The sequence below is a fragment of the Oncorhynchus clarkii genome, chromosome 3 (genome assembly GCF_045791955.1).
Source record: "Oncorhynchus clarkii lewisi isolate Uvic-CL-2024 chromosome 3, UVic_Ocla_1.0, whole genome shotgun sequence".
NCBI lineage: Eukaryota > Metazoa > Chordata > Actinopteri > Salmoniformes > Salmonidae > Oncorhynchus > Oncorhynchus clarkii.
The window spans coordinates 68123007-68147298 of record NC_092149.1 but is presented as its reverse complement, the minus strand read 5'-3'; the positions used below and the strand labels follow the sequence as shown (position 1 = coordinate 68147298).

General features: G+C 43.2%; 1 protein-coding gene across 1 annotated transcript in view; it reads left to right on the top strand.

Annotated features, from left to right (window-relative positions):
* The first annotated feature begins 4604 nt into the window (after positions 1 to 4604).
* Positions 4605 to 24292, top strand: part of LOC139402317 (E3 ubiquitin-protein ligase SH3RF3-like) — a 72482-nt gene continuing 52794 nt past the window's right edge. The window contains exon 1 of the mRNA XM_071146377.1: positions 4605 to 5184. Coding sequence (XP_071002478.1) covers positions 4801 to 5184 — 384 coding nt within the window. The 5' untranslated portion in view covers positions 4605 to 4800. The remainder of the gene's footprint in view (positions 5185 to 24292) is intronic.

Here is a 24292-nt window from a genome sequence, read left to right as displayed (position 1 = left end):
TCAAAACAATTATGAGGAGAGGGACTGAGAGGAGAGTAAACTACACAAACCACACACTGGGACCAGGACCCGCCGCTTTCTCAGAACCCGTTGTCTCTCTCAGGAAGATGAGAGATGAACTATGATCCCATGCTCCCTTAATGTAACAATTACCTCGAAGATGGTAGGCTACAGGTCTAATGGATTCAGTAATAGACCTGGTGTCCTAAACGGTATTACTATATAACCCACCACTTAACGACTTATACACCTACTCACACACTGAGCTCTATTACTACATGGTCCAGGCTACTATGAACTACCATGTGAAAAAACAACCAACCTCCGGTTTGAAGCAATTACTTGATTATCAAATCTTTCAAGCAGAAAAACATGCCTATTTAAAACTGGAGAACATTTCGATGTTGTCCATTTCCCAAACTTATCTGCCAATTTTTTTGCTACATTTCTGACAAACATCGTAATGCATGCTGTTCTTTTCGAAAGATAAAATTACTGTTAAGTAGGCTACATGTGTCTGTAGCATAAATGCTCCAGGAATTTCCCCAAATCTTGCAGCAATCCCGCTTTACATTCCAGAGCGCCTTACCTGCGTGTAGAGCGGGGTTTTCGACGGGACAGGTCTTACTCTGTATCTCCACGACAGAGTGATGGTCGGAGCAATGCTGTGGTCTGTCTGCACGGACTGCTGTAGCCTAATGATTAGACTGTATTGGTGAGTCTGACAAGCATCACCGATATCAAAAACTCTGTAACAGATCCTCCGTTAATCTCTCTGTCTTCAGTCCGCCGTGTGCATGCCCGGTGATCCAGAGTAGCTCCTCTTCACAGAGAAAAATATAAGTTTTCCCCGCCCCAGAAGATGAGGTAAACCTGATGCAGGTAAACGAACTGTAGCCTATGTGGCTCCATTACTCCACAACGACATCTAGAGGTGAACCCCAAACATTAACGCTCCTCTTAGGGTAGCCCATTGAATTCGTGTAGGATAGCAGAAGCTACAGTACGGTTAGGCTACTGATGTGGTGAGACAGAACAATTTCATTAATCTAACAATATTTATCTGAATCTATCCTTTCATCAGTGTGCCGGTCATCCAACTGTGAGAGCGAGATAAAGAAATAGCGAGATCGAGAGAGGGAGAGGGGGGGGGGGGGGGGGTTTATCCGGTATCAGTGTTGTAGATCTATCAATAAAAAGGAAGCATTACGTGTCATACTTTGTGCTTTAAAAGACATGAAGGATTCAGATTGTGGTTAATTTATCTAAGGATCAGATTTCAAATGTTCCTTAATGTGATATTTATTTTTTGCTTTGTTTACCCATCAGCACCAGTTTAGGACGGACCGAACCGAACCCTGAACTTTACTTGAGGCACAAGAACTGACCAAAGAGACTCCACCACTGTCCATCCGTCTGTTTCTCTCCTATCAACTCTTTGTCCGGTCTCTCTATTCCCCTTCCTCTCAGCTCCTCTGCAGGAAAGAGCAGATTAAAGAGGTGCTTGGTGCTTCTGAGGAGAGAATGGTGTGTTTGAAGAGCTAACTCTCTCTCTCTCTCTCTCTCTTTCTCTGGCAGCCTTGAGCCCGGTGGCCCTCTCCTCTGATCCTTACAGGAGCTGCTTCCTTCCTAACAGACAGACAGAGAGAGACAGACAGACCAGCGGAGAGCAACAGAGCATCACTGGGATGAAAACACCTATCATATTACTTTACCCCAGATCACTATTACCACAGGACCACAGCCAGAGCAAACAGAAACCCAGTCAGCTGTCTTCTAAAGCCAACAGCGATAAGGCCAATATCAGCTCTTTCATAATGGCAGCAGAAATAGGAAGATGTTATCTAGCTACTGAAACCAAACAAATATCACAGATATCTCTCTATTTAAAGTTGAAACTGTGTATTAAGACATGCAAATCACAGGGATTGGGATGGGCTGAGGGAAGCTGAGGGTTGGTATGTGGAATTGGAGACAAGTGGGAGTGGAGCTGCTGTTTGGGAGATAGAATGATGGTCAAAGATAAAGCATAATATAAAGTACATTTGAATGACACTAAGTGGCAGTGTTTTTACAACTAATGCCATGCAGGTGTTTGTACACACACACTCTCATTCAAATAAACACATACATTCATGTAATAGTGAGGGACAGCTATTGAGGAATTGTGGGGGGGATCAGGTTCATGTTTTTTGGCCTGGTGGTAGAGCAGGGAATTGACCCTGGATGCTTCTGTGTGTCGCTCTGAATGGGATTTTTTTAATTTATCCATTATTTTACCAGGTAAGTTGCAGCAACAACCTGGGGAATAGTTACAGGGGAGAGGAGGGGGATGAATGAGCCAATTGCAAAGTGGGGATTATTAGGTGACTTGTGATGGTTTGAGAATTTAGCCAGGACAAACACCCCTATTCTTACAATAAGTGCCATGGGATCTTTAATGACCTCAGAGAGACAGGTCACCTGTTTAACATCCCATCTGAAAGACAGCACCCTACACAGGGCAGTGTCCCCAATCACTGCCCTGGGGAATTGGGATATTTTTTTAGACCAGAGGGAAGAGTGCCTCCTACTGGCCCTCCATCACCACTTCCAGCAGAATCTGGTCTCCCATCCAGGAACTGACCAGGACCAACCCTGGTTAGCTTCAGAAGCAAGCCAGCAGTGGTATGCAGGGTGGTATGCTGCTGGCAATCTGTTGGATGACTGGTATGATGTGGTTGTTGAGCGGCTTCACTGCAAGTATATTGTATGTTTCGAATATTCAATCAATTTTAAAATTTTTTAAAAAAAATGTAAAAATCAAAAGTCAGAGGGATTGCTGGCTCCTGATGCTATGCATGATGGGTAGGTCTACTCTGTAAAGGTGGGCATATTTGATCCTCTCCTCTAACTACTCGTCCACACACACCAACAGAGACACACACACTCACACACATGTGTATGTTGTCCTCTAATCACTATGCCCCTCAACAGGAGAGCAGATTTCATTACCATATTGACTGCATCGTCAGCTAACCTAGTTTCCACAATGAAAGGACATTGGGTGAGGAGAGGAGGCTAGCCCATACCTATAGGTTACATACAATTAAAACGCTATACATCAAGATACAATGATAATGTAACATTATTGATGTACAGTAAGCGTTAAATATAGCATTTGTATTGGATAAATGTATCAACGTGAATTGTCAACGTGAAAAAATGTAACTGTTTTCTCTACATGATTCCACACACACACGCACGCATACACACACTACCTGTGCATCAGGAGGTTTAGGCCCTGTGCTCGTCTCTGTGTGTGGTAGAGAACATCAGCCAGGCAGGATGTCAGATCTGGGGAACACAGCTTTCCCCGGGGGCAGGAGTTAAACGTGAGAAAAGGGCAGGTAGAGACAGGCAGAGACAGGTAGAGAGAGACGGTTCTGTGCAGCTGACAGACCTTCTGCTCCCTCAACCATGAGGCTCTAACAGCAACAGGAACTAAGGCTGCATCTGAAATCGCACTCTATTCCGTATAAGGCTCTGGGCAACAGGAGTGCACCAAGGTGTCGTTTCAGACCAGATTTGCTCATAATCAGAAACATGGTTTAGATGGCAACTAGGAATGTGTGTGTGTGTGTTCAGTCCAAAAGCAACCTCTTAGATCTTACAAAATAAGCTCAAGCAGTTAAAATATGTATTGAGGTCAAAATGAACCGAAACCTCACAGATAAAATGAGATTCTATTGTAGCTTCATCCAAACATCTGGGTTATTGATTAGTTCAACATTTCACCAGCAGGCGGCAGAAGAACCCCTCTGTTACCAACAATACTTGGCTACCTACCTACCGTCCACAAGAAAAGACAGACTAACTATTATTTCTCTAGTTGTCCGGGGGGTGGCAGTGTCTTCACACATCTGTCTGCTCTGATTGATGTGTTTTTTATTGAGTATCTATCATCGTCCAATGGTTATTTTGTGGTAGAGTAACCTACCATCCCACTCTCCTAACAGAGTCCACCAAATATCTGATTCACTTTGGTTATTGACTTTACACATGATTTATAACACCTAAAGATAAACCTGTGTTCCAACACTACTATTTCTGGAGCGCATCCCAGAAGATGGTGACAGGTTTTTGGTGATAATCTGTGTTGCATTATTTCTGATGATATGCATTCTCCACTCTGAAACCCACACAACTGTTTCATTATCACACACACACAGAGCTCTGCTCTCCCACACAGCCTTATAATCACTGGTTATCACCTCTCTCTGGTTGACCTCACTGAGCACCTATAGCCTATACCCATCTGACAAGTATAGGTAGCCTAGCTGTATGAATGAATAACTGGTAGGGTGCTAATTGTAAAGAATTAACAGGTCAGTTTGATTCCCAATTATCTCATCTCCTTCTCATGTTGTGTGTGTGTGTGTGTGTGTGTGTGTGTGTGTGTGTGTGTGTGTGTGTGTGTGTGTGTGTGTGTGTGTGTGTGTGTGTGTGTGTGTGTGTGTGTGTGTGTGTGTGTGTGTGTGTGTGAGTGAGTGAGTGAGTGAGTGTGTGTGAGAGAGATGAGAGCGTGACCTCACTGCAATCTGCACAGCTGCGCGAGGGAGAGCAAGCAGGGAGAGTGAGAAGAGAGAGAGGGGTTGCCTGGTTGCCTTAACGGGCTCAGTTCGGGGAAATAGCACAACAGATTGCGCTTTTAAACAGCCTACGCCGATATGTATTCTTCAGTTTCTGGTGCATTAAACGCGAAATCAGAAACCAACACCCACTCGGTTAACGTCAATAATAATCGGTAAGGAATATTCGATGAGTGAGATGGACGAGTCGTCTCTGTTGGATTTGCTGGAGTGTTCAGTGTGTTTGGAAAGGCTGGACACTACAGCTAAAGTCCTGCCTTGCCAACACACCTTCTGTCGCCGCTGCTTGGAGAACATAGTCAGCTCCAGAAACGAACTGAGATGTCCCGAATGTCGCATCCTAGTCGGCTGTGAGGTGGACGACCTCCCCGCGAATATCTTGCTGGTCCGCCTGCTGGACGGGATCAAACAGCGGCCACGGAATGCAGGCAGTACCAGGCAGTCCCAGGTGGGGGGCGGAGAGTCATTGGGTTGTGCAGCCGGGATCAGCGCCTCTCCCCCGGGCAGTGGGATCAGGGACCTGCCGGTGGCCACAAGGAGCTCCCCCGTCAAGGTACTTAGCTCTGCTACTTGGTATTTGGACTGGTTGGCTGCCAACTTGCTGTACAGAATGTTCCTTGGCTAGAATTCTGAAGAACCGAGTTGCTGTATACATGTGTGGGGGTGGTGGGGTTGCATAGCTGGACAACTGAGAATCTGTTTGGGAAATCTAATTTCACACACTAATGTGTTGAAAGACTTCCTATGTGTGCTCTACCCCCAACTCCTGCAGCGAAAGACACAATTAGACAGAATTGAGCTATGGAGAGAGAGAGAGAGAGAGAGGAAAAGAGAGGGGAGGGGTATAGAGAGAGAGAAAGTAAGAGATACCTGTGCTATTCATGTTATTGCTAGACAGACAAGCGAGGTATAGCTGCAAGATATGATTAGTAGTCTAGAGATGCAGCAGGCCGACAGCTGCATATGTTTCATAACGGAGGCTGAACAATAACAGCCAGCACAGTGGGCCTTTAAATATAAGCTACTCTAGGTTTATTAACAGTATCCTAAGGTTTCTGGATGTTAGGGCCTATACTGTATGGATGTTTTATAGGCAGATAACATATTTGTTAATGCTTTCAGCTCCATGTCATAGCATGTCAAGTCTTTGGCCAATAGGCCACATGATGTCATTAAGAGTGCCTTTTATTCTCACACTTCTCAATCCTCTGAAGGGGAGCAGGGTGACTATTGAACATGAGCCCAGGACTGAGAGAGTGTGTGGTGGGCTGCAGTCAGCTGACCTGCCAGATAGAACCACTAGCAGAAGCAGTAGACTCTAAACACTCATCATGAGTTGAGTACTGGAAGCTTACTCTCCCCCACTCTTTGTCTCTCAATGTATTTCTCTTTCTCTCTCTCTCTGACCAGTCACTGTTTGTTTTAGCTCCTTTGTGAGAGCAGGACACTCTGGAGACTCGGAGTAGAAAACACTCACAACCTCCCCCTCTCTCCCACCTAATTGATGGGAAGTTCGGCTCTTTTTTACTGAATCCGATCTTTCAACTAATTTCGTTCATTTGAGTCAGTAATGCCAAGAGCACGCAGGACCTACTGTCCACGAACAATGAACTGAAAACTCGAAATAGTAATAATTATACAAGCCTCTCGTTCACATGTCGTTCCCCATAAAGGGTTTATTGGAGCTGTCATTTTGACTGAGATTTGTAAATGCGTGCTTTAAACGATGTGAATTTGTTTATTGCTAGGCATACAAATAAGATGATTTATTGGTACAATTGAAAACGAGGTCTAGTTGTGGCCGCAACCGGACTAGATTGTGAACGACTCTTGGAGGAATGCATTGCTTGGGGTGATTAGCACAATATCTTTCGCCAAGTGGTGCACCCCAGACGATTCGCTCTCGAGTTCGAGTGTTGAGAAGAGGGGTATGTTTTGGCTCTACAAAGCTGTGTCCATCAAAACATTCAATAATCAATTATTTGCATTCATTATTGCACCATGCGATCAATTACCAGTTATACACATATTTCTTTCTTCTATATACTGCCTGCAGCGTGATCAACTTTGTCTGTGCGCATAATTATATGACAGACAGTTGTTGACCGGAGCACGTCTCTGGAGTCACCGGAGGAGCGCACATTAATCCTGCTGTAGAATTCATTGCGGCCAGCAGGTCAAAGGAACGACTAAAATGAACGAGTGACTCAGAAAAACTAGTCATGACTCTGAAGTCACTAAAATTAGTCTATCAAAATGAACGAATCGTTTGCGAACATCACATCTATTCACTACCCAAACTCCACAGGACGTAGATATGGTGTGCAATGTGTGTGTATGTACGTGCGTATACAATGAGTATACAACACGTAAAGGACACCTGCTCTTTCCATGACCTAAACCATAAACCGGACGGTACACGTTTCAGTGGGGGAGCTCAGGTAATAAATATCATGTTGTGCACAAGCATAAATCACATCCGTAATTGAGTCCTGTCCGAATCTGCGGTGTCAGTCATTTTTACTTTGCAGGAAGAATTTATTCCAGCCCTAAAAACCTACTGTTTTCGTCAATCTCCCAAGTCCTCTGATAATACTTATCCTGTGCGAGTCGTCATCCCAGTATTTTAAGGGATATTACAGTGTATCAGGTGCTGCAACCAGTTTGGGTAAGAACATGGGAACAGATGTATTGTTAAAACAAAGTGTTGCACGTAGCCTACATATGAATCTTTTTTTTGTCACATATTAACTTTCCTAGTACCATGTTTGTCTTTTAAAATATGAAGTGGACGATATTGTCCCAGTGAACTGATAAATGACCAAATACGTCAGTTAATTAAATGTCTGCATAGGTTACAGTTCATGCTTCTTATTGGTTATTATTTGGACTTTCTCTGAACTGAAGACCATTAGGCCAACATTAGGCTATCCCTGTACATGTGAAATATCTTCACGTCTAGAGGAGCCTCCAGGCTGCCGTCATACCGGTACATGTTGAATGAGGAAAACAAATAATTACAGGGGCAGCTTGGTAAAACTAATCCCTTCCCAAATCATCGACTGTAAAACGGACATGCTGGGGTATTAATTACATAATGGACATTCTATAGTAATACTAGTCCAGTGCAAATAGAGCTATAGACTGACCAGGTGAATCCAGGTGAAAGATTTGTCCTTTATTGATGTCACTTTTTGAATCACTTCAATCAGTGTAGATGAAGGGGGGAGACAGGTTAAATAATGAGTTTTAAGCCTCGAGACAATTGAGACATGGGTTGTGTATGTGTGCCATTCAGAGGGTGAATGAGCAAGACAAAATATGTAAGTACCTTTGAATGGGTTTGGTAGTAGGTGCCAGGCTCACCGGTTTGTGTCAAGTACTGCAAAGCTGCTGGGTTTTTCCACACTCAACAGTTTCTAGAGTGTATCAAGAATGGTCAACCATCCAAATGACATCCAGCCAACTTGACACAACTGTGGGAAGCATTGGAGTCAACATGGGCCAGCATCCCTGTGGAATGCTTTTGACGCCTTGTAGAGTCCATGCCCCGACGAATTGAAGCTGTTCTGAGGGCAAAAATGGGGGTGGGGGGGTGTTCCTAATTGTTGGTATACTCAGTGCATGTTTGTACGTATGTTTTTGAGGTCAGCCTTCCCCCCGCTGAGTTTCAGGGGTGCTTCATGGTGACATCACCACCCACAGACCACGGCTTTGAAGTGTGTTCACCTGTATTTACAGGTAGTCCTGAGCCTTGATCTCTGCTGCCATTAGTAACACACCCTGGTGATGACAGGGCAGCGCAGACCACCACCTTACATTACTACTACACTAATAGCAGCAGAGGGGGTTGGAGTGTTTGTTTTGTATCTGAGTTCAGGCAGACAGACTGACATTAAAGTTTCATATAAGCTTTTACTTCTGACAAGAGAGGAGGACACAACTGCCACTACTGACACCATCACACACACACACACACACACACACACACACACACACACACACACACACACACACACACACACACACACACACACACACACACACACACACACATACAGCTATGTATTACTATACTTGTGAGGAGTTTTTTGGGATCAACAATTGATTCCCATTCAACTTCCTATTTTCCTTAACCCCTAACCTTGACCCCTAACCTTGACCCCTAACCCTAACATTAACCCCTAACCCTAACTCTAACCCTAACATTAACCCCTAACCCTAATTCTAACTCTAACCCTAACCTTAACCCCTAACCCTAATTCTAACTCTAACCCTAACATTAACCGCTAACCCTAATTCTAACTCTAACCCTAACCTTAGCCCCAACCCTAATTCTAACTCTAACCCTAACCTTAACCCCTAACCCTAATTCTAACTCTAACCCTAACCTTAACCCCTAACCCTAACCCTAATTCTAACATTAACCCCTAACCCTAATTCTAACTCTAACCTTAACCCCTAACCCTAATTCTAACCCTTAACCTAATCACTATGCCTAAATAGCCTTTTTATAAGTGTGGACTGGCAAAATATCCTCACCTTTTTACATTTTAGTTGGTTTACTATTCTTGTTAGGACTTGGTACTCACAAGTATCGTAAAACATGTCCACACACACACACATGCGCACGCAGACACACACACACACACGCACACACACACATGCACACACACACACATACTCTCTCTTTCTCCCTCTCTTTTTCTCTCTTTCTTTCTTTCCAGATAGCCCATATGTTGGTAATGTGCTGCAATCCTTTAGCTCTGTGAGGAATGCTTTCGACAGTCATTTTCATGGGTGTGTGTGTGACAGAGAGGGAGGGAGAAAAATAGCAAGAGAGATGGGTTAGTTTAAGATGTCCCCTACAGACTAGACAACCAGCCGTAGCTGTGCTTTATTCCACTGAACACTTACACCCTCATCATTTATTAATTAAGGAGCAAGAATATAATTTAATATATATGTGTGTGTGTGTGTGTGTGTGTGTGTGTGTGTGTGTGTCCGTGCGCGTGGGACTGCTGCTGTTCCAGTTCGAAGCAGGGGATAAAGGGCAGAGAGGATTCAGAGGGGACCTTTTGTCTTTGCTGACACACACAAACACACACACTTATATATACAGTACACACACAGCTCAGCCCACAGGGAGAGCCTCTGATATGGAGAGCACATTGAAGGCAAGCAGACACATGCAGTATTAATGCAGTAATGTGGTATTAATGAAGTTTTAGTAAAGGTAATGTGTAATGTGTATGTAATGAGTGTCAGGTTGTTGATTTTGGTGATGACTGACTTACTGGACTGTTACTGCCTCTCAACCTTTTTTTTTCTCACCATGACAGGAAAATTAACATATTACAAGGTAACTATTTACAAATGATTTACAAGTATGGCGAGCTGCTGACTTACTTCTGTGATTGTGAAAAAATGAAAGCAGTGCTGTCATGAGGTTGCTGTCACGCAGGTTACCATGACAACGATCACAACAACAGGGTCAAAGTTGAATGTCTCTTGCTCTTTCCCGCCAAAAGCAATGGCGATATAAAAGGCAAATCCTGACAAGAATGTGGTAAACAATTATTTTTTTCAGGGAGCATACCGCATATCCTATGTATTTGGTATTTTAGTTTTTTATTAGGATCCCCATTAGCAGTTGCGAAAGCAGCAGCTACTCTTCCTGGGGTCCACATGAAACATGACATAATACAGAACATTAATAGACAAGACCAGCTCAAGGACAGAACTACATACGTTTAAAACATCACACAACGCCTAAATATCAGTGCATACACACAAAATATCTTGGCGAAATAGGAGAAAGGTGTTGTGAAGTGTTGCTTTATTATAATTCTTTTAAACCAGGTTTACTGTTCTCTTGGGCAATCTGAGATGGAAAGTAGTTCCATGCAATCATGTCTGTATATAATACTGTACATTTTCTTAAATTTCTTCTGGATTTGGGGACGGTGAAAAGACCCCTGGTAGCATGTCTGGTGGGGTAAGTGTGTGTGTCAGAGCTGTGTGTAAGTTGACAACGCAAACAATTTGCCATTTTTAACACATTAATGTTTCTTATAAAAACAGGAAGTGTTGCAGTCTGTCTCTCCTCTACTTTTAGCCAAGAGAGACTGTCATGAATAGTATTGATACAGTGCCTTGCGAAAGTATTCGGCCCCCTTGAACTTTGCGACCTTTTGCCACATTTCAGGCTTCAAACATAAAGATATAAAACTGTATTTTTTTGTGAAGAATCCACAACAAGTGGGACACAATCATGAAGTGGAACGACATTTATTGGATATTTCAAACTTTTTTAACAAATCAAAAACTGAAAAATTGGGCGTGCAAAATTATTCAGCCCCTTTACTTTCAGTGCAGCAAACTCTCTCCAGAAGTTCAGTGAGGATCTCTGAATGATCCAATGTTGACCTTAATGACTAATGATGATAAATACAATCCACCTGTGTGTAATCAAGTCTCCGTATAAATGCACCTGCACTGTGATAGTCTCAGAGGTCCGTTAAAAGCACAGAGAGCATCATGAAGAACAAGGAACACACCAGGCAGGTCCGAGATACTGTTGTGAAGAAGTTTAAAGCCGGATTTGGATACAAAAAGATTTCCCAAGCTTTAAACATCCCAAGGAGCACTGTGCAAGCGATAATATTGAAATGGAAGGAGTATCAGACCACTGCAAATCTACCAAGACCTGGCCGTCCCTCTAAACTTTCAGCTCATACAAGGAGAAGACTGATCAGAGATGCAGCCAAGAGGCCCATGATCACTCTGGATGAACTGCAGAGATCTACAGCTGAGGTGGGAGACTCTGTCCATAGGACAACAATCAGTCGTATATTGCACAAATCTGGCCTTTATGGAAGAGTGGCAAGAAGAAAGCCATTTCTTAAAGATATCCATAAAAAGTGTCGTTTAAAGTTTGCCACAAGCCACCTGGGAGACACACCAAACATGTGGAAGAAGGTGCTCTGGTCAGATGAAACCAAAATTGAACTTTTTGGCAACAATGCAAAACGTTATGTTTGGCGTAAAAGCAACACAGCTCATCACCCTGAACACACCATACCCACTGTCAAACATGGTGGTGGCAGCATCATGGTTTGGGCCTGCTTTTCTTCAGCAGGGACAGGGAAGATGGTTAAAATTGATGGGAAGATGGATGGAGCCAAATACAGGACCATTCTGGAAGAAAACCTGATGGAGTCTGCAAAAGACCTGAGACTGGGACGGAGATTTGTCTTCCAACAAGACAATGATCCAAAACATAAAGCAAAATCTACAATGGAATGGTTCAAAAACAAACATATCCAGGTGTTAGAATGGCCAAGTCAAAGTCCAGACCTGAATCCAATCGAGAATCTGTGGAATGAACTGAAAACTGCTGTTCACAAATGCTCTCCATCCAACCTCACTGAGCTCGAGCTGTTTTGCAAGGAGGAATGGGAAAAAATTTCAGTCACTCGATGTGCACAACTGATAGAGACATACCCCAAGCGACTTACAGCTGTAATCGCAGCAAAAGGTGGCGCTACAAAGTATTAACTTAAGGGGGCTGAATAATTTTGCACGCCCAATTTTTCAGTTTTTGATTTGTTAAAAAAGTTTGAAATATCCAATAAATGTAGTTCCACTTCATGATTGTGTCCCACTTGTTGTTGATTCTTCACAAAAAAATACAGTTTTATATCTTTATGTTTGAAGCCTGAAATGTGGCAAAAGGTCGCAAAGTTCAAGGGGGCCGAATACTTTCGCAAGGCACTGTATTAGCCCTCTGATTACAGTGAAGAGCAAGATGTTCCGCTCTGTTCTGGGCCAGCTGCAGCTTAACTAGGTCCTTCTTTGCAGCATTTGACCATATGACTGGATAAGATGAAACTAGATTCTGCAGGACTTGGTTTGTGGAGTGTGGTGTCAAAAAAGCAGAGCATCTCTTTATCACAGACAGACCTCTCCCCATCTTAACAACCATTGAATCAATATGTTTTGACCATGACAGTTTACAATCCAAGATAACACCAAGTAATTTAGTCTTCTCAACTTGCTTATTCATTATCAGATTCAGCTGAGGTCTAGAACGTAGGGAATGATTTGTACCAAATACAATGCTCTTCGTTTTAGAGATGTTCAGGACTAGCCTGAGATTTATTGCCACCCTTTCTAAAACTGACTGCAACTCTTTGTTTAGGGTTGCACTAATTTCACTAGCTGTGGTTTCTGACTTGTAAAGGGTGTAATAATCAGCATACATAGACACACAGGCTTTGTTTAATGCCATTGGCAGGTTATTAGAAAAAAAGAGAGTCAAGAGAGCTACCCTGCAGTACACCACACTTGTTTTATATTAGAGTAGCTTCCATTAAAGAAAACCCCCTGTGTTCTATTAGATAGATACCTATAAAGGTTGAAAAGCCATAACATGTTCGTTTTTTCATCAGCAGATCAAAGTTAGGGCTGTTACGGGGACCGTATTACCGCCACACCGGTGGTCACGAGTCATGAAGGCAGTCAAATTCCACATGATCGTTTAGTCACGGTAATTAGGCTTCTCCAAGCTCTGATGCTGCTGATGGTCATTAGTAGCCTACCAAACTTGCTAACTGCCTGGTAATAGGCACTCTAAATGTATTTGAAAATCTAATCAAAACACTTCATGAGAGCCCATGAGCTCATGTTGCTCAACATTTCAATAAGCTATGCAATTGTATGAGAAAACAGAGTTTGGATGGCCTCTATTAAAAAGAGGAGGATCCCATCAGCTTTCTATAGGCTAGGCCTACTATATTTATTTCTAAACTTTCCTAATATTAAGCACATTGTTTATATTAACAACAGGAGTATAGCCAACCTGGCTGGTATGAAAATAAACCACGGGGAAAAGCGTCCTCCATTCACTATTTTAGTACAAAGATGACATGTATTTTATCCCGCTGCCCCTGTTTCGATATCTAAAGACAAGATTAAATCAAGAATATTCTGATGTGTGACAATATTAGCCTATCACTTGTGAATGATGCCCAGCATAAGAAACAATGCCTTTTTATTGCTACTTTTTTCGAATCATAGTCACACAGCTCATGTACCCTAGCCTATAGGCCTATATGTTTTAATAAGGTTTGTATCACAACTAAAGTGGGCAAATAACTTCTTAAGATTAAGAACATTAATTCGCTTTACAAGGGGTGTAGAGCCTAACTGGCATATATAAGCAGCGTGTGAGTTTCAAGTTTGGGGAAGATACTATTCACCATAAAATGCACCTTTATAATAAAAGCATTACATGCATAACTGCATTTGTGGTCACTTTGAGAATGGTGTTTTCCGATAATGGAACATTTGCGCTTACTGCCGTGTGCGCATTGCTACGCTTATAATGTGAAGAAATACCCTAATAGTTTATCAACATTTTAAGCTAAACGTTCTGATCTGTTGCGTCAGCCACATTGCGTAACATTTTTTGAGGCTTTTGGTTATATTAATTTTGGATCTATCGCATCCCATATCTGTCCCAGACTATGTTTGGAATATGTATTTCTCACACAGAATAGAATAGGTCAACTTTTGTACTATGGGGGATAGTAGATTGACATAGGCTAGTGTTTTGCTGTTTATTAGGCCTACACATCTTGTTGGCTGATGAAAAGTAAATGTGGACAGTTCTTCCAATATCTTCAATATGCACCTTGGAATTGGATAAGGACACGTGCAGTAGCGTCTCTGATGTGCCTGTCTTCACTTGTAGCATGTGAGAAAGACCCAATCACATGATGGAGCACACAGCATTCAGGGAGAAGGGCACAACGGCCACTGGCCACAAAAGGCATGGATGTTTTTAGGGTGCATTACGGCCACACAAAGGGGATGCCGCCATGAAATTCTAGGCATTATCAAGTGCTTGTCAAATTGTGAATGAGTGACTGATGTAGTGTTCACAGCCTGCACAATAAACAAAGCAGAGCTCATGCTTTTCAAGCAACTTTTTTCAAATCATCATTAGAATCTCATCATGCAGGCTTAACAATGTATTAAAAATCTAAACATATAGCCCAACGTTTGTAGAACAACTAAAGTTACATTAATAACTCTAAATTAAGCATATAGGAATATTTCTGTGTTAACCGCTCAACACAGAATAACAGCATGTGCGTACTCCCTCAAATCCTTTCTATTTTATTCAGCTTTGTTCAATGTATTCTTCAGACTATAAAATAATGCCATGGAATTCTAAGCAAATCTTGTCTGCTAAATGAACTAGTGTAGCCCACAACCATATATCATAGCCAGATCAGGACCTAACATCAGGACATCTTAGAGTATGCTATTCTGTTCTTCTGAAATAGACTACATTTTCTTCATATCATGCTTCTTTAGACCAGTCTAAAATAAAGAATGGGTTTATTGTGAAGGTGTAGGCTATATTACATGTATGTATTAGACTTTTAAAATGTAGATGTTCAAATGTCTGCATCAGGTCTGCATCATGTGTGGAAGCCAGGAGATGCTAAATGTGTTTATGTTAATTACGGTCAATTACCATGTGACCAACAGTTATTTGCTTGACAATCACCGGCTGGTTAAATTTTGTGACTGCCCCAGCTCTAATTATGGTTAATAATTTCAAAGGCTAACAGTACAGCTCCCACAATCTTCTTATTATCAATTTATTTCAACCAATCATCAGTCATTTGTGTCAGTGCAGTATATATTGAGTGCCCTTCTTTTTAAGCATGCTGAAAGTCTGTTGTTAATTTGGTCAAACACAGTTCTTTCCAAAATGGTGCTAGGAGTCGGCAGCAAGTTGGTTGGCCGGCTGTTAGAGCCTGTAAAGGGTGTGTTACCATTCTTGGGTTGCAGAATGACTTTGGCTTCTCTCCAGGTCTGAGACAAACATTATTTTCCAGACACAGATAAAAAAAAGATGTCAAATAGGAGTGGCAATATAGTCCGCTTCCATCCTCAGTAGCTTTCCATCTACGTTGTCAATACCAGGTGGTTTCTCATTATTGATGGACAACAATCATTTCCCCACCTCAACATCACGAACTTTACAGAATTCAAAATTGCAATGCTTTTCTTTCATTGTTAGGTATTTTATGAATGAATATGATGTCTCACAGTTTGTTGTTGGCATTTCATGCCTAAGTTTGCCTACTTTGCCATTGAAATAGTCATTGAAGTAACTGGCAACATCAAAAGGTTGTGTGATAAATGAGCCATCTGATTCAATGAAAGAGGGAATTGAATTAGTCTTTCTGCCTATAATTTAATTGAACATATTCCAAAGCTTTTCCGTCATACTTATGTCATTTATCTTGTTTTCATAATACAGTTTCTTCTTTTTGTTCAGTTAAGTCACATCATTTCTCAATTTACATGAAGTTTGCTAATCAGATGTGCCTCGTCCCTCTCAACCATACAGCTTTTCAATTCCTCATCAATCCATGGGGGCTTAACAACTCTAACAGTCAATTTCTTAATAGGTTCATGCTTATCAATAACTGGAAGACACAATTTCAGAAATGGACCAAGTGCAGTGTCTGAATGCTCCTCATCAGACCAACACATATTTTGTTGTATCTTAAACATAGGAATCAGTACAAAAATGTTGTATGATCTCTTATACACTATTTTAAGCCCAGCTTTCAGACGTTATATTCTCTAGATATGGCCACTATATTATGGTCCATACATCCAGTGTGTACAGATACAGACAGCTTCATTGCAACGTTCTGCAGCATTGGTAGAAATGATACATGTGGATGATCTAGTTCCTGTACTGTTTGTAAACATCCTGGTAGGTTGATTAATAACCTGAACCAGATTAAAGGCACTGGTTACAGTGAGTAGCTTCCTCTTGAGCGGACAGCTATCTGTTAACATCACACACATTGTCAAGAATTGCAAACATATTATCCAGATAATGAATGTTAGCACTTGGTTGCATATAACAGCACCTCAAAAGAAATTGCTTTAGATGAGGCAGGTGAACATGCAACCACAACACTTCAACAGCATTACACATGAGATCCCCTCCCAGCTATACAGAAATATGGCTCTGAACATATACAACAATGCCTCCGCCATAGGCATTCCTGTCTCTTCTGTGGATGTTATATCCCTGTATTGTTACTGCTGTATCATCAAAGGAATTATCTTAGTGAGTCTCAGAGATGGCCAATATATGAATGTTATCTGATTTTAGCAGCCTTATTTCCAAGGATACATATATTAATATGGGCAATTTTAAGCCCTTTTTAAGCTCTTTCCTGGGTAGCTGATCAGAGATGGACATAATATGAAGGGAAAAAACACACAAAGCATGACAAGAACATTGTTCGGCTAATAGAGTCAGTCAATCAGGTACTTGTGAGTGTCAGTTGGTGTATGTGTGTGCGTGTGTGTGTGATGTGGGGCTGAAGCTACCGACCTGGAGGCTAGGCTCTCTCACTCTTCCTATTCTGATGGGAGGGAAAGTGGACAATGAGCCTGACGTAGCGGATGTACCCAATGTCCCCACGCTCTCTGATAGATTTCATGGCTGGGATCAGTTCTTTCCTCCTCAGGCGCACAGCTTCCGAGTAGTCCTCGCTAAGGAAGATGTTGGTTCCTCTCAAGTTCCTGGCTCTCTCCAGAACAGCCATTCATTCTGTCCTTAAACCTCAGGAACTTGACCACTATAGGCCTGGGTCTGTCTCCTGGGCTGGTTACAGTTTTTTTCAGACTTGTGGGCGCGCTCCACCTCAATCTTCATATGATCCATCTGCAGCTTTTCACTGATACTTTTTCTTACCTTCTCCTCAGACTCGGCCCAGTGCTCAGTGCTCTGGTATGCCATCCACAATGATGTTATTCCTCCTGGACTGTCCCTCTAAATAGTCTGTTTTACCATTGTTAATAATGAGAGGACTTACAGTTTGTAGTCGTATTGCTGCCAGTCTCTTTCAGGACATCCAACTCTCTTTGGGAGAACTGCAGACTGTTCTTAAGGCCCTGGACCTCTCTGGTCAGATCGTCCATTCTTTTGTTGGTTGAGTCCATCAGTATTTGGACAACGCTCTTTAAGCTACACTATTTTCCTGTTGTTGTAACAACTGCTTGTAGAACCCTTTTTGTCCGTTTAAAAGATCCTTTACCTGTGATAGAGAAACACTGTCCTCTCCATGACTCCATGTTAGCAATGTAGGCTAACGCTGGTAGTCCCACTCAGTCCCAGACAGGGCAGGTCTCAGGGCAGATTTAAACAGAAACAAACAGCAAGGATTTAGACAGCCACAAGCAGGAGACAAGGGCTAACCGTGTCGTGGGCTGTGTTCAAGCTGTCAAGGAAATCTTGCTAGCTTGATAGCTAGTTAGCAGCTAGGCTAGCTGTTACGCTAAGCAGCTCTTCAAACTTTTGTTTTGGTTGTCAGGATCCTTTGACAGATATACCTGTAGTTGTCCCAGCAAATGATACTAACCACGTCGCAGAATCCAAATTCAAAAGGTAGCTAGTAACCAAACTTTTTCAACACAAGACTTTTTCAGACTTTTCAGACAACAAACCGAACTCTCCCTCGTTCCGCGTTCAGCACACATCACCTCTGGATGATGCACACCTCAAAGTAATCACTTTGTATGTGGATTAGGTTATAGTATACATAGTGTTCCCAATTTTATTGCTGCCTGGTCTGATATAATACACACGAGCTGATCAATATGGGAGTGTTGTAATTGTGTGAAGAAAGAGTCTGTTGTAGTTGGAGAGAGCTGGAGAGAGAAAGAGAGAGAGAGAAGGAGATGGAGATAAAGAGAGAAATGGGAGATTGAAAGAGAGAAGTAGTGCGTAGCTGGGGGTGGAGATGCAGAGGGGTGTATAGGCCTAGATGAGGGTGTTGTGGGCTAAACAAGTTTTGAGCTTGGCTGTATTTCCCATGGGGTTAAAGGTTAACTCCTACCCCCCCATGACACGCACACACACAAGGTTAAAAGGTTAACCCCCCGCCATTGTTAGTATGGAGATGAGGGTGAGAAGTCAGTCAGGTCTGGCGGCTGGCTTAGTGTAATTCATACACGGAGGGAAGGATAATAAGAAATGATCAGTCACCAATCTGACTGACCAGATCATCTCTCTGTGCAACTCAACAATGTATCAGCCCACTGAGACAAAGCCTGATGTATTATCACAGGATCTAACGTCAAACCCCAGACATGGTTACTCATCCTCCAGGTCGACACTACTATAAACATTAGGTATTAATGTTCTCCTGTGGAACACTTCTCTGAAGAATTATGTAATGAAAATATGTTGCCTTTGTCTGTCTGTCTGTCTGTCTGTCTGTCTGTCTGTCTGTCTGTCTGTCTGTCTGTCTGTTCACATGTGTGAAAGCAGTGTGTCACATGCTGTTGCGACCAGGGTCTACTTTCTCTTTGTTTAGTCTACAGGAGGAGAGTGAAAGAGACAGAGAGACATAGTCAACAGGAGATAGCGGGATGGAGAGAGAGGAAGAGAGAGAGAGGTGTGAGCTGTAGGTCTTGTCAAACAAAGAGACATTGCCGGAGGAAATGTGGACATGATGTCATTGATCAGTCAGATTAGCTCACACACACACACACACACACACACACACACACACACACACACACACACACACACACACACACACACACACACACACACACACACACACACACACACACACACACACACACACACACACACCTCAGCTCCGATCTCTGTATTGACCAGCTTGCAGCAGAGCAGTTCCACAGTCCTGACAGATAATTTAAAACCCATTCTCTGTATGCTGTCTGCCAGTGCCTGGAATTGGCTATCTCCTCTGTGATGCAGTGTGTGTGTAATTGGCTATATCTCTGTGGGTGTAAAGGGAAATGGAGAGTCCATCATCTTTAGAGCCTCTCTTTCCCTCCATCCATCCCTCTCTCTCTTTCCCTCCATCCCTCTCTCTGCCAGGCTGAGTGATGCTGATGATTATTCTGCTGCAAATTAAACCTCTGTTTCATCAGGAGGCCTGGTGATCTCTCTCTCTCTCTCTCTCTCTCTCTCTCTCTCTCTCTCTCTCTCGCTCTCTCTCTCCCTCTCCCTCTCCCTTTCTCTCTCTCCCTTTCTCTCTCCCTCTCTCTCTCTCTCCCTTTCTCTCCCTCTCATTGTGGGGTGAAGTGATGTTTATCCTCACGGCAGATGCTTTAATGCTCTTCATTCTGAGGTTAATTTATTCTGATCAGCTTGACAGAGAGACTAGTGGCAACATACCAAACCCATCTCTCCTACCCTATCCTCACATCCTTACTGACTGGTCACATACCAAACCAGCCTCTCCTACCCTAACTCGCATCCTTACTGACTGGTCACATACCAAACCAGCCTCTCCTACCCTATCCTCACATCCTTACTGACTGGTCACATACCAAACCCATCTCTCCTACCCTATCCTCACATCCTTACTGACTGGTCACATACCAAACCAGCCTCTCCTACCCTATCATCACATCCTTACTGACTGGTCACATACCAAACCCATCTCTCCTACCCTATCCTCACATCCTTACTGACTGGTCACATACCAAACCAGCCTCTCCTACCCTATCATCACATCCTTACTGACTGGTCACATACCAAACCCATCTCTCCTACCCTATCCTCACATCCTTACTGACTGGTCACATACCAAACCAGCCTCTCCTACCCTATCATCACATCCTTACTGACTGGTCACATACCAAACCCATCTCTCCTACCCTATCCTCACATCCTTACTGACTGGTCACATACCAAACCCATCTCTCCTACCCTATCATCACATCCTTACTGACTGGTCACATACCAAACCAGCCTCTCCTACCCTAACTCACATCCTTACTGACTGGTCACATACTAAACCAGCCTCTCCTACCATATCCTCACCCAACCTCAAGTTCACATGGTTTGGATATATCTTATTCAATAGGGAGGTAATGGAGGAAAAAAACTATTTATGTGCACAATACTATGTTAGCCCACTGAGCTAAAGCCTAGGCATTTAATCAGGGAGCTTACACACGTCTTCAGGTCTCAGACAAGGTTACCCATTACATGAGAGTGGTTTACTGAACCATCTGCACCACACAGAGCTGCTATAATAGAGAGCTACTGTAGAAGGCAGAGGGAAACTGGGACAAGCAAACCCCCGCAGCGACACTTGTCTCCAAAATACACTTTTCTCTTTTCTCTTCTACCTCATTTACACCAATTCTCAAATTCACCGCTCTCCGACCATTTCTCTCTCAACCTCTCTCCTGCTCGCTCTTTCTCCCTCTTCCTCTTTCTCTATCCCTCTCTGCTTCTTTGTCTCTTCCTCAGCCTCATGCTGGTATGAGTGGCATGATAATGCCTATCTGCTGAATACAGCTGCCAGCACTCTCTCTCTCTCTCTCTCTCTCTCTCTCTCTCTCTCTCTCTGTCTCTCTCTCTCTCTCTCTCTCTCTCTCTCTCTCTCTCTCTCTCTCTCTCTCTCTCCCTCTTTAAAAACAAAACAAAGTATCATCAGGAAAGGATCCCTCCTTTCTGTTCATGCCTTGATTAAAGGAAATCATTAGATCCCACCTCTTCACTCCTAGTCACAGAGTTATAATAGTACTGTACCTGTCTACTAGGAAAATAGTGAAATGGAATTGTTCACGTGATGTTTCGTTCCAAATAAGTCACTCATATTCATTGAGACAGAAGTACAGTCAGCCACACTGTGTGTGTGTGTGTGCACGCGCGCGCATGCATGCCTCTGTGTGTGTGCTTGCGATCAACTACAGCTTCAGGGATTGTACTACTTTTCTCTCTCTCTCTCTCTCTCTCTCTCTCTCCTGCTGATCTCTCTCTTGTCACATACTGTCTTTGATGTCCTCTTTTGTTTTGTGTATCTCATTACCATTATAAAGCAGAGTGTTTTTAAACATCACGCTCTGATTCTCTACTCTATCTCAGTCTACAGTTCTGTCTAGTCTATTCTGAGAGCCAGGTTAGAGAGAAAGGTGTGTGAGCAATGATTCTCACAGGCTATATTTAAGCAATAAGGCCTGAGGAGGTGTGGTATATGGCCAATATACCACGGCTAAGGGCTGTTCTTAGGCACAACGCAAAGCAGAGTCCCTGGACACAGCCCTTAGTCGTGGTATATTGGCCATATATCACAAACCCCTGAGGTGCCTTATTGCTATTAGAAACTGATTGCGAATGTAAATAGAGCAGTAAAATAAACGTTTTGTCAAACCTGTGGTATACGGTCTAATATACCACGGCTGTCAGCCAATCAGCATTCAGGGCTCGAACCACCCAGTTTATAACTAGATACATTCCATCCAACAGATCTACAGAACTGCCTAGAAGATGTAGGGGTTTATTTGGGATGCACACACACACACACACACACACACACACACACACACACACACACACACACAGTGGTGGTCTATGGACAGACAAGTTGGACAGACTGGTGTCTGCTGGTGCTCTGTGGACAGACAGGTGGGACAGACTGGTAACTGCTGGTGGTCTGTGGACAGGTGTGTCTGGGTGCATGCATGAGTGTGCATGTGACAGGTGGGTCAGCTGGCTCTGTTAGAGTCTATTTCTCTATTTGTTTTAAATCAATGATGTGGACTATTAGAAAATAAATGAACAAGAAGGGTATACAACTGGACCCCATTTTAAGACATATCTCTCTCTCTTTCTCCCTCTTATTCGCACACTTTCTCTCTCTGTCTCTCTGTCTCTCTGTCTCTCTCTCTTTCTCTCTCTCTCTCTCTCTCTCTCTCTCTCTCTCTCTCTCTCTCTCATGGGCAGGTTAGGGTTAACCCACAGGACAGAGAGAGAGAGAGAGAGAGAAGGAGGGAGGGTGGGTGGGTGGGTGGGTATCTGTCTGTCTGAGTTGTGGCTGTGTTTCAGATGTCAGTGTGGCTTCCCCAGACTACACAGTGGTATGGACTTCTGCCCAGACTGAATCCGGGCGCGCGCACACACACACACACACACACACACACACACACACAGGACCACTGCCTGCTTTATTCTACCACTGAAAATATGATATTTAGCACCAGAGCTAGATCAGTGTGTGTGTGTGCGTGGTGTTTGTGAAGAGGACTTAAGGAAGTGGTTTTCCTGAGTCAGTCTCTAGTCACTCTCAGGCCCAGCCAGGTCACCCATGATACAAGTCAGTATTCGACGTCCATCCATGTCTGATGATGTCGGGAGATGACATGGAAAACGGCCACTAGGGGCAACAGTGAGCGCTGTTACCTTCAAGTAGCTTTCGGTTTTGATAGGGCGTTGTGGATGGCGGATGGGCGTAAGCAGCGACCTCTGGTGTGAAAGGTTGCATGTTCGAATCCAGCGATTAAAACTTTTATTTATTTTTGTTTTAAACCTATCCCAAACCTTAACCCTTACCTTAACCATTCGGCGTTAATGCCTAACCTTATGATTTCAGAGTTAATGACTAAACTTAACCTTAAACACTTAGAAATTTGACGTCTGGAACAACTTTGAAAATTGAAGTTTGAGAAATATGGATGAACGTTTTTAATTGTGTGTGGTGTGGTGGGCAGGTGGTTTGAGGGGGCTGGAGAAAGACAGATATTTTCATTTACTCCCTCCTTGTCACTCATCCTTCTTTCTGTCTTTCATAAATCCTTCTTGTTATGGGAGAGTTGCTCTAGTCTTATTTAAAGATGGAATCCGCAGTAAGGGAAACAGCGCCACAATTCCACAATTATTGTTTTTGTTTTGTTGACAAAGAGGTTAGGATCGTCGCGGAACATGGTGAAAAAGAAAGTCATTTAGTGCTGTTCTGTCGTAGGTCCATTGATGTCCGAGGTAAGGAACAGTGTTCGTTGTTTTCAGTAACTTCTTCGTTGTAATATCTCATGACTGGAATGACAGATTTCCTCCTTTTGGCCACATGATAACTTTGGCTTTATGTGTGTCTAGAATTTAGTAGTGTGCATGTGTACGTGTATTCAGGTGTGTGTGTACGTGTATTCAGGTGTGTGTGTGTGTGTGTGTGTGTGTGTGTGATATGATGACCTGATCTCCCCTCTTAGTTCTCAGCTGCTCTCAGCTGTCCCCTGCTAGTGATGTCACCAGACAGCTGCAGCACAGTGATGACATCACTACATCAGCACTCAATATCAGCCAAGCCACAGAAAGACGTCAGCTGTGACAGCTGTCTCCATGGTGACTGAAAGGGGTGAGGCTCCTTTTGAAGCCCAGGACATGCGCTGGGAAGACCTGGGTCCTCTGGGAGAGGCATCAGGAGGGAGCTTTATGGGCCTAAATGTGTGTGTGTGTGTGTGTGTGTGTGTGTGTGTGTGTGTGTGTGTCCATGCTGTGGAAGACTCACCCTACCACTGTGGTGACTGGAGATGTACCCAGAATGCTTTGTGTCTAGGGTCCATCTGCTCTCCATCTGGGATGACACTGACAGACACTTCTCCCTCTCTCCATCTCTCTCTATCATCTCTTTCCTTTCCCTCTTTCTATCCTCTCTCTCATCTCTCCCTTCTTGGAACATTGCTGGGGGACTTGCTTCTATTCATCTACAAGAGCATTAGTGAGGTCAGGCACTGATGTTGGGCGATTAGACCTGGCTCACAGTCGGCATTCAAATTCATCCCGA